Source organism: Dasypus novemcinctus, chromosome 21 (assembly GCF_030445035.2).
Source record: "Dasypus novemcinctus isolate mDasNov1 chromosome 21, mDasNov1.1.hap2, whole genome shotgun sequence".
In the NCBI taxonomy this organism is placed as follows: domain Eukaryota; kingdom Metazoa; phylum Chordata; class Mammalia; order Cingulata; family Dasypodidae; genus Dasypus; species Dasypus novemcinctus.
The window spans coordinates 66,901,692-66,914,145 of NC_080693.1; the positions used below are offsets into that span (position 1 = coordinate 66,901,692).

Sequence of the window (12,454 nt, forward strand, 5' to 3'; positions counted from 1 at the left end):
GACATCTCTGTAATATTGCTAGCTAGATACAAACTTAAGAAACAGCTCGAGGATTAAATCCCAGAATTAACACATTAAAATGTACAATGGGCAACAAAAGATTATAAGACAAAGGAACAGGAAATAATGGCCCATCCAAAGGAACACGATAAAAATTCAGAAATCATCAATGAAGAATGTCAGTTTTTGGACATACCAGGAAAAGACTTTAAAAAATTTATTCAATATGCTCAAAGAGATAAAGGAAAACATGGAGAAAGAACTAAAGGATATCAGGAAAACAATGAATGAATCACATGAGAGTCTCAAAAGAGACTTTACCAGAGTTCTTTATTTTAAAAAGGAAATTTTAAAAAGGAAACAAACAAATGCTGGCTTTAAGAAGACAATAACTGAAATGAAAAAATTTCCTAGAGGGTTTCAACAGCAGATTGGAGCTGGCAGAATAAAGAGTTAGTGAACTTGAAAATATGACAGTTGAAATGATTGAGGCTGAGGAACAGAATGGAAAAAAGTGAACAGAACCTAAGAGACCCATTAGATACCACCAAGCAAACCAAAGGTGCCTCATGAGTCTCAGAAGGAAAAGAAAGAGAAAAGGGCAGAAGGAATACACAAAAAAATAATGGCAGAAATCTTCAAAAATTTAATAAAAGACATAAATATACACATACAAGAAGCCCAATGAAACACAAAAAAAAGATAAACTCAAAGAGAATCACACCCAGATGCATAGTAGTCGAACTGTTGAATGACAAGGACAAGGAAAGAGTTCTGAAAGCTACAAGAGAAAAGCAATGTATAATATATAAGGGAGTCCCAATAAAATTAGTGCAGATTTCTCACCAGTATCCATGGAGGCAAGACAGTGGGACAAAATATTTAAAGTGCTGAAAGAAAACAATTGTCAACCTAAAACTTTATATTCCATGAGACTGTATTTCAAAAATGAGGAGAATAAGACATGATGCAAAAAACAAAAGCTGAAGGAATTTGTCACCACTAGACCTACCCTACAGGCAATGCTAAAGAGAGTTATTCAGACTTAAAGGAAAGGACACTTAAGAGTAGAACCAAGCAGCATAAAGGAATAAAGAACTCTGTTAAAGGTAACATATGGGTAATTATATGGGCAAAGCATTAAAGAGTAATGATAAATCTACAATCTTTAATATATAATGTATAAAGTTATGTAGCAGTTTGGCATTATTTATGAATTCCAAAAATAGATACTGGATTATGTTTGTGAGCTGGTCTTTTCCTCTGAGCATATTAGATTATATTGAATTTGGAGGTTTCACTTTTATGTGATTAAATAATGATTGAGGCTTTGATTGGGCCATGTCAGTAGGACATTGAGTCCCTACCCACCAAAGGGGGGGTGGGGAGGGACTCACAGAGAAACTTCATCACAGAGAAGGGAGGTTAGAGTTTTGAGTTAGAGCCCCAGGAAGTAAACACACAGGAGAAGAACACAGAGAAGCAGATACATGAGGAAACAGAGAAGGGTCCATTAGATATGGCAGAGGCCCCAGAAAGAGATGAGCTGTTCACCTGATAGTTTGTAGCTACAAAGACCAAATCTCTGAGCAGCTGAATCTGGAGAGAAGCAAGCCCTGGGAGAGGGACGAGACTTATCCCAGCCTTCAGCTGATATTGGAAGAAGCTGGCACCACAGAGCCTTCAGAGGAAGAGGGAGTTTGAACCCTTGCAGATGTTGGCAGTCATCTTGCTTCAACACATGGCAACAGACTTTGGTGAGGGAAGTAACTTATGTTTTATGGCCTGGTAACTAAGCTTCTACCTCAAATAAATACTTTTTATGGAAGCCAACAAATTTCTGGTATTTTACATCAGCATCCCTTCTGGCTGACTAATATAAGGTACAATTTGTAGGAAAACAACAAAAAAGGTGGGGAGACAGAGGGATAGGAAAAGTAAGTGTGTTATTGAAGTTAAGTTGGTATTAAATGAAACATGATTGTTATAGATTTAGGATGTTAAAGTTAAGCCCCATGGGTAACCACAAAGAAAATATATGGAAAATATATACAGAAGGAAAGATAAGAGGCTCAAAATGGTGCAGAACAAAAAATAAATAAATATGAAAGTAGGCATTAATGGAAGAATTGAGGAACATAAAATGTATAAGACTTACAAATACCAAATACCAAAATGTCAGACTAAAGCCCTACATTATGAGTAGTTGCTTGAATATAAATACTCTCCAGTCAAAACACTGAGATTGGCAATATGGGTTTTAAAAAAAGCATGACCCAATTATATGCTGTTTACAATCAAAGACAAAATAGGTTGAAAGTGAAAGTTTGGAAAGAAAATAGTCCATGCAAGTAATAACCAAAAATGAACTGGGATGGCAATACTAATACCAGGTAAAATTGACTTTAAGTCAAAAACTGTTATAAGGGACAAAGAAGGACAGTATATACTAATGGGTTAATTAAATAACAAAACATAACAATTGTAAATATGTTTGCATCTAGTGGCAGAGCCACAAAATATATGAAGCAAATATTGACAGGTTTGAAGGGGCAAATAGATGGTTCTACATTAATAATAGGAGACTTCAATATACCACTTTCAGTAATGGACAGAACATCTAGATGGAAGATCTATAAGGAAATAGACTTCAGTGATACTCTAAACCAACTAGATCTAACAGACATCTATAGAACACTTCATCCAGCAGCAGCATACATATTTTTCTATAGTGCATATAAGTCATTCTCCAGGATAGACCATATGTTAGGTCACAAAACAAGTCTCAATAAATTTAACATTTTTGAAATGATACAATATCTCTTCTCCAACCACAATGTTATGAAATTAGAAATCAACACCAAAGGGAAGATTGGAAAATTTACAAATATGTGGAAATTAAACAACACATTCTTAAACAACCAAAGGGTCAAAGATGAAATCACAAGGGAAATTTGGAAATATCTTAAGGGAAATGAAAATGAAAATACAACATACCAAAACTTAGAGGATGCAGCAAAGGCAGTCCTGAGAGGGAAATTTATAGCTCTAAATTTAAAAAGAAGAAAAGATCACAAATCAGAACCTAACCCCACAACTGCAACTGAAGGATCTTGAAAAAGAAGAGCAAAGTAAACACAAAGTCAGCAGAACAGAAATAACAAAGATTGAAATGGAGATAAATGAAATAGAAAATTTTTAAAAATCACTGTAACCAAAAGTTGGTTCCTTTTATTTTTAATTTTTAAAAATACTTAGATTACATATATGCTACATTAAAAATGTAAGGAATTCCTATATGCCCCGCTCCCTACCCCTTCCACACTTTCCCACATTAACAACATCCTTCATTAGTGTAGTACATTTGTTACCATTGATGAACATGTATTGGAGCCTTGCCACTAAGTGTGGATTATAGTTACCATTATAGTTGAAATTCTTTAAAAAATGTAGAGATCTTCAAGATATTGTGTTAGGGAAGCGGACTTGGCCCAATGGATAGGGTGTCCGCCTACCACATGGGAGGTCCACGGTTCAAACCCCAGGCCTCCTTGACTGGTATGGAGCTGGCCCACATGCAGTGCTGATGCATTCAAGGAGTGCCCTGCCACGCAGGGGTGTCCCCCATGTAGGGGAGCCCCACGCACAAGGATTGCGCCCCATAAGAAGAGCTTCCCAGCACGAAAGAAAGTGCAGGCTGCCCAAGAATGGTGCCACAGGCACGGAGAGCTGACGCGACAAGATGATGCAACAAAAAGAAACACAGATTCCTGGTGCTGCTGATAAGGATAGAAGCGGTCACAGAAGAACACACAGCAAATGGACACAGAGAGAAGACACCTGGGGGGCTTAGAAATAAATAAAAATAAATTTTAAAAAAATATGTTAGGCAAGCAACAAAGCACAAGCAACAAAAGAAAAAGATAAATGGAACCTCATCAAATTTTAAAACTTTTGTGCATCAAAGAGCCTTATCAAAAAAGTGAAAAGACAACCTACTCAATTAGAGAAAATATTTGGAAAACATATATTTGATAAAGGTTTAATACCCAGAATATATAAAGAAATCCTACAACTCAACAAGAAAATGACAAACAAGCCAATTTAAAAATGGGCAAATCCCCCTCTTAATTGAGAGTTTCTGTGAGCATCACCATCCTAAGGTCCTCAGGATGGGGGAATAAAATACACACTAGAGTGGACTTACTGGTATTCTACTATAGAATTATAGCAATGTAAGAAATTATTTCGTTGATGTGGAGACAGTGGCCCCTGAAGTTGATGAAGGCAGGGAGAGGGAAAAGGGGGTGTGATGTGGGGGCATTTTCAGGACTTGGAGTTATCCTAAATAATATTGCAGGGACAGATGCAGGGCATTATATATCCTGCCATAATCCACTGAATAGACTGGGAGAGAGTATAAACTACAATGTAAACTCCAATCCATGCTGTGTAGCAGTGCTCCAAAATGTATTTATCAAATGCAGTGAATGAACCACACTAATGAAAGAAGTTGCTGATTTGGGAAAAGTTGGGGGTGTGGGGAATGGTGTGTACTGGAACCTCCTATATTTTTTAATGTAATATTTTGCTATGAAGCTTTTAAAAATAAATAAAAAATTTTTTTTTTTAATGGGCAAAAGCCCACTGCTACACACACCCTCCCCTACAATGGGCTGGTGCCCTGCCCTGAGGAGCCAGGGAGGGGAAGACTGGGCCTGCTGGCTGGCAGGCAGCAAGGCAGAGCCTGCGCTCCCCAGCTGCATGCAGAAGAGCACACAGTCTGACCTGATATTCTTCAGGTTTCTGCAGGACTGGCCAGATGCCAGAAGTGGGTGGAGAATTGTAGGAGAGCAGACTTAGAGGATAAAATCCCGGCCCAGCTAAATAAAAAATATCAGTTATGTGCCAAAAACTTTGAGACCTCTATGATTTATAGAACTATACGTTTTGAAGAGATATCAGAAAACTAAAGAATGGGTTATTTTATTTCTCAAAATTAATTGAAGCAGATACTCATGAAGTCATTGGGAGAGTCCTTATAGGACAGTTATTTGCAGTAACAATATACCAACAATATTTGATCTTACCAGTCATTTGAACAATCCACATAGTACACACAGAAAATGAATAAAAGAATTGAGGATGAAATCAAGACACTGAAACAGATAAAAATTGATGAAACTTCCAAACAAGAACAGGAATGTAAAGAAACAAAAGCAATGCTCAGAACAGTATAAAGACATTTTACTTTTAACCCTTGAAGAAGAGGAAAACAAAGAATGCCTAAAATTTTTGTTTGGAATTTCGATTCTTATGGGAAAACAAAATATTTGGATGCACGTGAGGCTGAAGATCTCTTTTCTCCTGATAACTTTCAAGCACTGCTGGAGTGCCAAATTCAAGTGAAGAGATTCTGAGAAAGTGCTCTGAGACAACAACAATTAACACATCCTTCTGTTAGAAACACAGCAGAACCAAATGATAGAGATATGTGAGAGCTACATTCAGGAAGAAACCCTCAAGGAAGTGAGAGGCTCACACTTCTTTTCCATTATCACTGATGATGTGAGGGACAGAGTAGGGGAAGAGCACTTTCCTGTGTTAGTGAGATTGAATCTCATAACTCCCGAGTTTGTGGGCTACCTGCTTTATGAAGCTGGTACAGAAATTTTGGCTGTTAAATTTTATGCTACAATAACAAAGAAGTCGGGACTAAACATGGAATACTGTTGTGGACAGGTATTCATTGTGTCCAATGGATTTTCTTCCAAAATGAAAGTTGTTGCTCCTAGACTTTTAAAAAAAATATCCCCAAGCTATCTACAAACTCTGCTCTTCCTGTGACTTAAGTATGTGGTTTAAAAATCAGTGCCTGTGATGGGTGTCTCTTTTGCACTGGAAAAAATTGTGGCCTATAGTTAAAACAATTATGATAGTTTTTCATCAATTGTAACAAAGATACCACACTAATGCAAAGTATTAATAATGGGGGTGAGGTATATGGGAATTCTATATTGCTTATATTTTTCTGTAAACCTACAACTTATCTAATTTTTTAAAAAATAAGATGAAGTGATATGAAATAATTATAATAAGCACACTAGTAGAGTCAGAATCTAGATCACAGGTTGCAAGGGGACGAGGTGGGGTAGGGAATAGGTAGTTAAGGCTTAAAATATACAGAGTTTCTATTTGGGATCATGGAAAAGTTTTGGCAATGGATGGTGGTAATGGTAGCATAACATTGTGAACATAATTAAGAGCACTGGATTATATATTTGAATGTGGTTATTTCTGTGGAAATTTTAGGTTGTATACATGGTACTAGAATAAAACTTTTTTAAAAAAGAATACATGGAACTGTACAACAAAAACAGTATACCCAAAATAAAAAAAAAATTAAAAACAAACAAACAAACAAACAAAAAAAACAGTATACCCTAAGTTAAAAAATCATGGACTGTAGTTACTGGTAAAATTATAAAATTCGCTCTCATCAATTGTAACAAGTGTACCATTACCAGTGCCAGGTGTTAATAATAGGGTGTTGTATGGAAATCCTGTATTTCATGCATGCTTGTTCTATAAACTACAACCACACTAATTTTAAAAGTAAGTAAATAAATAAGGTTAAGAGAAGAAAAAAAACCAAGTTGGTTCTTGAAAAAAGCTTGGCAGTTCCTCAGAAAGTTAAACACAGAATCACCATATTATTCATCAATTCCACTTCTAAGTTACAAAATAATTGAAAGCAAGGACTGGAACAGATATCAGTACACCAATGTTGATAGCAGCATTATTCACAATAGCCAAAGGGTGAAAGTAATCCAAGTTTCCATCAACCGATAAATAGATAAATGAAATGTGGTCTATACATACAATGTAATATTATTCAACCATAAAAGAGAATGAAGTTCTGACAGAAGCAGCACATGGATGAACCTTGAAGACATCAGGTTGAGTGAAATAAGCCAGACACAAAAGGACAAATGAATGGAATAAGCAAATGTGTGTGGGTGTAGAGTCAGAAACTAGAATAAACATTACCAGGGGCCAGTTTGGGGTAGGGTAGGGGGAGTTAATGCTTAATTGTTACAGAGTTTCTGTTTGGGGTCATGGAAAATGTTGGCAATGGATGGTGATGATGGTAGCATAACATAGTGAATGTAGCTGACACCACTGAATCATATATTTGAATGTGGTTAAAAGGGGAAATGTTAGGTTGTATATATGTTACTAAATTTTTAAAAAATTTAAACCATAGAACTGTACAACACAAACAATAAACCCTAATATAAACCATGGGCTTTAGTTAATAGTATAATTATAATATTGTTTCATCAAGTGTAACAGTTACCACACTAATGTAAAGTGTTAATAATAGGTAAAATTGCATGTTTGAGGAGAGTATATAGGTACTCTCTATTTGTGGCATGACTTTTTTGTAAATGTACAACTTCTCTAATAGAAGAAAAACAATTAATGGCTGCTACCATCATGAAATAGAGACAACTGGACTTTTTCTGCTACCTACTGAAAGAATAAAACACCTGCACAGTAGTTCACCGGAAAAAAAAAAAACGCAAAACCTAACCTGAATCTGATCAAATCTGTAAATCCATCCACCAAGTTATAGGAAATATGGAGTACACAGGAATATGTTAAATTAGTCCACAAGGATGTCATGAGCAAAATCAAGACTATGGGAAACTGTACAAGAAAAATGACCTCATTTCTTCAACAAATGAATTACATAAAAGAGAAATTGGGTAGAGGAGAAAACCTGTAAATTAAGAGACTTAAAAAAACCTTTTTTTTTTTTAAAGATTTATTTATTTATTTAATTCCCCCCCCCCCCCCCCTCCCCTGGTTGTCTGTTCTCGGTGTCTATTTGCTGCGTCTTGTTTCTTTGTCCGCTTCTGTTGTCATCAGCGGCACGGGAAGTGTGGGCGGCGCCATTCCTGGGCAGGCTGCTCTTTCTTTTCACGCTGGGCGGCTCTCCTCACCGGCGCACTCCTTGCGCATGGGGCTCCCCCACGCAGGGGACACCCTTGCGTGGCAGGGCACTCCTTGCGCGCATCAGCACTGCGCATGGCCAGCTCCACACGGGTCAAGGAGGCCCGGGGTTTGAACCGCGGACCTCCCATGTGGTAGACGGACGCCCTAACCACTGGGCCAAAGTCCGTTTCCCAAAAAAAAAAAAACAACCTTTTTTAAAAACAAGGAAAATTAATTATAGTGTTCAAGGATGTACACTTGGTGACTAATCAAGAAACTCAAGGAGCAAGGACATGATTAGCAAATATAAGTTAGATTAGTGGTTACTTTTGGGAGTAACAGGTGTTGTGATTGAGATGTATGTCAAAGTTGTATATCCTGATCAGGGTCATGTTTATAAATGTGTTCATCTTATAATAATTCACTATGCTATAAATTTTTCACAGTTTATCTGTGTTGTATTTTTTAAAAAGTGAGAATGATAGGAGAGGAATTAGAAAGAATTACTACAGAGACTCTTTCAAAATGTTTTGCAAAAAAGCGATGGGGAGAACTGAGGAAGAAAACAGTATTGAGGGATATATTTTTAAGATGGGAGAAATAGCAGTTTTTATCTCATGGGAATTATATAGGTTGAAGAGCAAGGTTAATTAGAGAGAGAGAAAAAAAAGAGTATTGGTAGAGCGATGTCTTTGAGTAGAAGAGAAGGAATGGAACCTTGTGGACAACCAAGGTATTGGCCTTAATGAGGAGCATACATATTCCATCCATAATAATAGCAGAAAAGGTAGAATATATGCACAGGTACAGATAGGTGTGTTGATTCACTTGATGGGGGTTCCTTTGATGTATAATATAATGGAATTTCCCCTCTCAAGACTTGTTATTGTTATCTATAGTTTCTATCATGGTTGTATCAAATATGGGTGTTTTAAATTTTATTTCCATTTACCTAAAATGAAATTTTATTTTTAAATGTTGTATATGTTATTAAGGAAAAACAGGCACAATTTTATAAATCTATCACAAAAACACTTCTTAGCTATTTTGTTGGCTTAAAAGATTTTTTTAAAAATTTAAGTTCTGGAAAATAGGAAGGTTTGTGAGTTAATTTTGAATCTGCAAGATGTTTAAATATTAATATCTTTTTAAAAAATAACTCAAGATTCAAGAGAATCTGGTAACATTGCCTTTTAAAAGAGAATCACTTCATAAAATTTTTATTTTTGAGCCAAAAATATTATTTGATTTTATTAATATTATTTGAGATTTTAAAATAAAGTAAAATATAAATGTTATATGATAAACATGTAATATTTTTTACTCCACGTGATGTCTATCCCACCACTATGGCAAAGATGTCCTCAAAATGATTTATTATTTATACATGTAATGCAAATAAACAAAAGAAGTTTTTCTCCTTTTCAGTGAAATACTGAATGTGGACTAATTATATATGAAGTGTTTCCAAAATCTCTTTTAAGGCATTAATGTGTGCTCTGTACTTCTTGTAAATTCTGTCCTAGAGATTTGTCAATTTCAGAGAGCCCTTAGAAGCTATATAGCAATCTACTTTGAATTTTATCCTGTCACTGTTGTTAGGTTTTGATTATTTTTAAAAGAAGTCAAAGTATGTTATTGAAAAAGTCATATCATACTTAAATTTTTTTTTAGTTCATGTTTATGAAATGGTTGAAATAGATTAAATCCTACAGGTTATAAAGTTTAATTCCTTTTGCATAATTCAGTTTCTGAGTCTTAGTATTACATCCATATTTTATACTTATATTTTCTTACAGTTGATGCAAAGGTTGATATGAAAAAGCTGGTGGATGGAATGAAAGCTTTTACAGGTTGGTGAAATTAGCATAAAATGGAAATCCTCATTTTGTTTTATGTTTTAAAATGGTATTTTCCAGTATTTGGGCTTTCTAATTATTTCTGAAGAAATAATTGCTTCTAATGCCCTATCATTTGCTCTCAAATTATAAGATTTTAACAATAAATCTTTATGTGTTTCTCCTTGGAACCAGTTACCTTGCCCCTGGAAGTCTTTTACCAGTGTTTCATCACATTGCATAAATACCTAAAACCTTGAAGACCAGAGCAAGACAAAATTAAGGAGGCTCAAAGTATTATTGTCACTCTGAAGAGCAAATCATATAATTACATCAAAAGAATAATATTTATGAAACTTTCCGTTGAATATTTTGTATCTACTTTTTTCTAATTCACAGTGGCCAAATTTTTCCTGCTATTCTATCATGGCTCAAAAAATTAGAAAAGTTTCTTTTTACTAATAAGAAACATCATCTCATTATTGATTTTATATACATGGGCATTATTTTAATCTTCGATTTCCTTCAATTTGTGTGTGATACTGTAACCGATTTTGTTTAGGTTCTTGACTGTGCTGCAGAAATGAATTTCAAGAGCACGTCAGGTTAATTAGGCCAGTAATTTATTAAGGACTGGTGAGAAGAGAAATGGGAGAAAATAACAGATTCGTGGGTCCCAGGTAGAGAGAAAGGGACTGAAAAGTTATAAAGCGGCTGATTTACAGACTATAATTTCCCACTGTGGATTATAAATGCCCAGATTTTATTTGTGTGGCCATCATGGCCGGGGAAAACCGGTGAGAGCAGAGAACAGAGGGCAGGAAAAGGCAGGGACAGGGCAAAGGCAAGGAAGCAAGAGAGAGAAGTCTTCGTGCTTGCTTTTTAAACCATTAATTATTCTGCCCCTTTGCTAATGGCATGGGAGGAATTCCAGCTGTTTGCTGTTTTGATTGATTACCCTACCCATCAGTCCCCCAGGAGGGCCCAATGATAAAGCCCTTGGGGAATATCCCAGGTGTCTCCTGGCTTCCGGAGGAAATCTCATTCTGAATAGCAGAATCTTGTGAGGGTCTTCCAGCAGCCATCTTGGGGGGTACTGTGTGGACTTCTTGCCAGGTTCCAGATCCATCTATTGATTTCCTATCTAGCCACTTCAATACCTTACAGGTGTGTATAAATATTTTGTTTTCCTAATAATCAACATTCCTATCTTTTCAAAGGGAAAAAAACTGATGTCAATGGTATCCAAAACACTGTAGGAAGCATGGGGATTGAGCTCACAGAAGAGGAGTCCTTAAATCTGAGGAAAACCCTGCCAACTGATGGTGAGCCATATATTATAAATATCACTCAGGATTTCTAGGAAATCTGATTTAGTGGGCTGTAGGGGAGATTTTATAACTTTCTGATTTAATTGCCTCTGGAAGCTACTAGAAAGAATAAATTTAGCTCTAAATCCTGCTGTCAAGGACTAAGCAAAAGTCTTTGTGTTATGATGAATATAAAAATACAGAGTTAGGTAAAAGGGATGAGAAGCTAATTAGAAAGAAAAAAGGAAAAGAGTATTGTTTCAGTATTACAGAAATTTACAAAATGCTAATTGTATTCTACCATGAAAGAGAACTACTAACAGTAACACCAAGTACCAGAGAGCATGTAGATTTATCCACAGAGAAAGTTCTCCCTTCTTGAACTTGACTTTTATTTGAGGACGATATAGGAGAGACAGATGGCTAAGGCAAAATACGTTTTTTTAAAACTCCATGTGCTCAAGATATACGTAATAATGTTTGATATTCCATTTCCTTCCTGCATGAATTATGCTTTTTATTATAGATGTTGAGATGGTATTTCAAAATAAATTGTTGGAAGGAGTGAAGTCTTTCAAAGGTAAGTAAAGGTGACAAGGAGGCAGAACAGTCTCAAAACCTCACAGTTTATAATTTTTATATCTTTAGATTTGGACTCTGCTTCCCATTGATAGACTGTTCTTTATAATTTTCTTCAGTACAACCATATTTTACCAACTAGTGTCCTGTTCATATTTTTTCAGAAGGCCCAACATTTTTGGAATTGTCCAAATTTTTCTCCGAAAGAATCATTTCAGATCTTGATATTTCAGAAAAAGTATCAGAAGGATCTATACTTTTCAATTGGTCTACAGTAGTAGGAATAATTAATATGAAAGCTCAGGAAACAAAATAGGCCTTTCTTATTGTCCAGAAATATGAACTCATGCAGTTGAGTTATTTAACTCCATTAAGTACTTTTATTGTAAGCTTGACTCATCAACAAGATCTAAGGGTACAGATTCTAATTCTAATTCTGTTAATGGTATCTGATCTCTTAGGCAAGTTAAAATGGAGTTTGGTATTCATATTGTGAATCAAAATAATAATACAAAGGGGAGTGGATTAGCTCAGTGGTTGAGCTCCGGCTTGCCATGTTTGAGGTCCCAGATAACTCATAAAAGGAAATAATAATAACACAAAATATGAACCACATTGAATTTTTCAGTTTTCACTTTAGTATTAGTACATGTTCATTAAATTCAGTCATGAAAGGATTGTTTTTTGTTGTGAAATCATTCACTTTTCTCATGTTCCTGACTTGGT

General features: G+C 35.5%; 1 protein-coding gene across 1 annotated transcript in view; it reads left to right on the forward strand.

Moving 5' to 3' along the window:
• LOC111760565 (uncharacterized) overlaps nt 1-12,044 on the forward strand; it is a 187,817-nt gene extending 175,773 nt beyond the window's left edge. Inside the window, exons 33-36 of the mRNA XM_071210908.1 lie at nt 9,801-9,854; nt 11,060-11,164; nt 11,676-11,729; nt 11,893-12,044. Coding sequence (XP_071067009.1) covers nt 9,801-9,854; nt 11,060-11,164; nt 11,676-11,729; nt 11,893-12,044 — 365 coding nt within the window. The remainder of the gene's footprint in view (nt 1-9,800; nt 9,855-11,059; nt 11,165-11,675; nt 11,730-11,892) is intronic.
• Nucleotides 12,045-12,454: the final 410 nt, after the last annotated feature.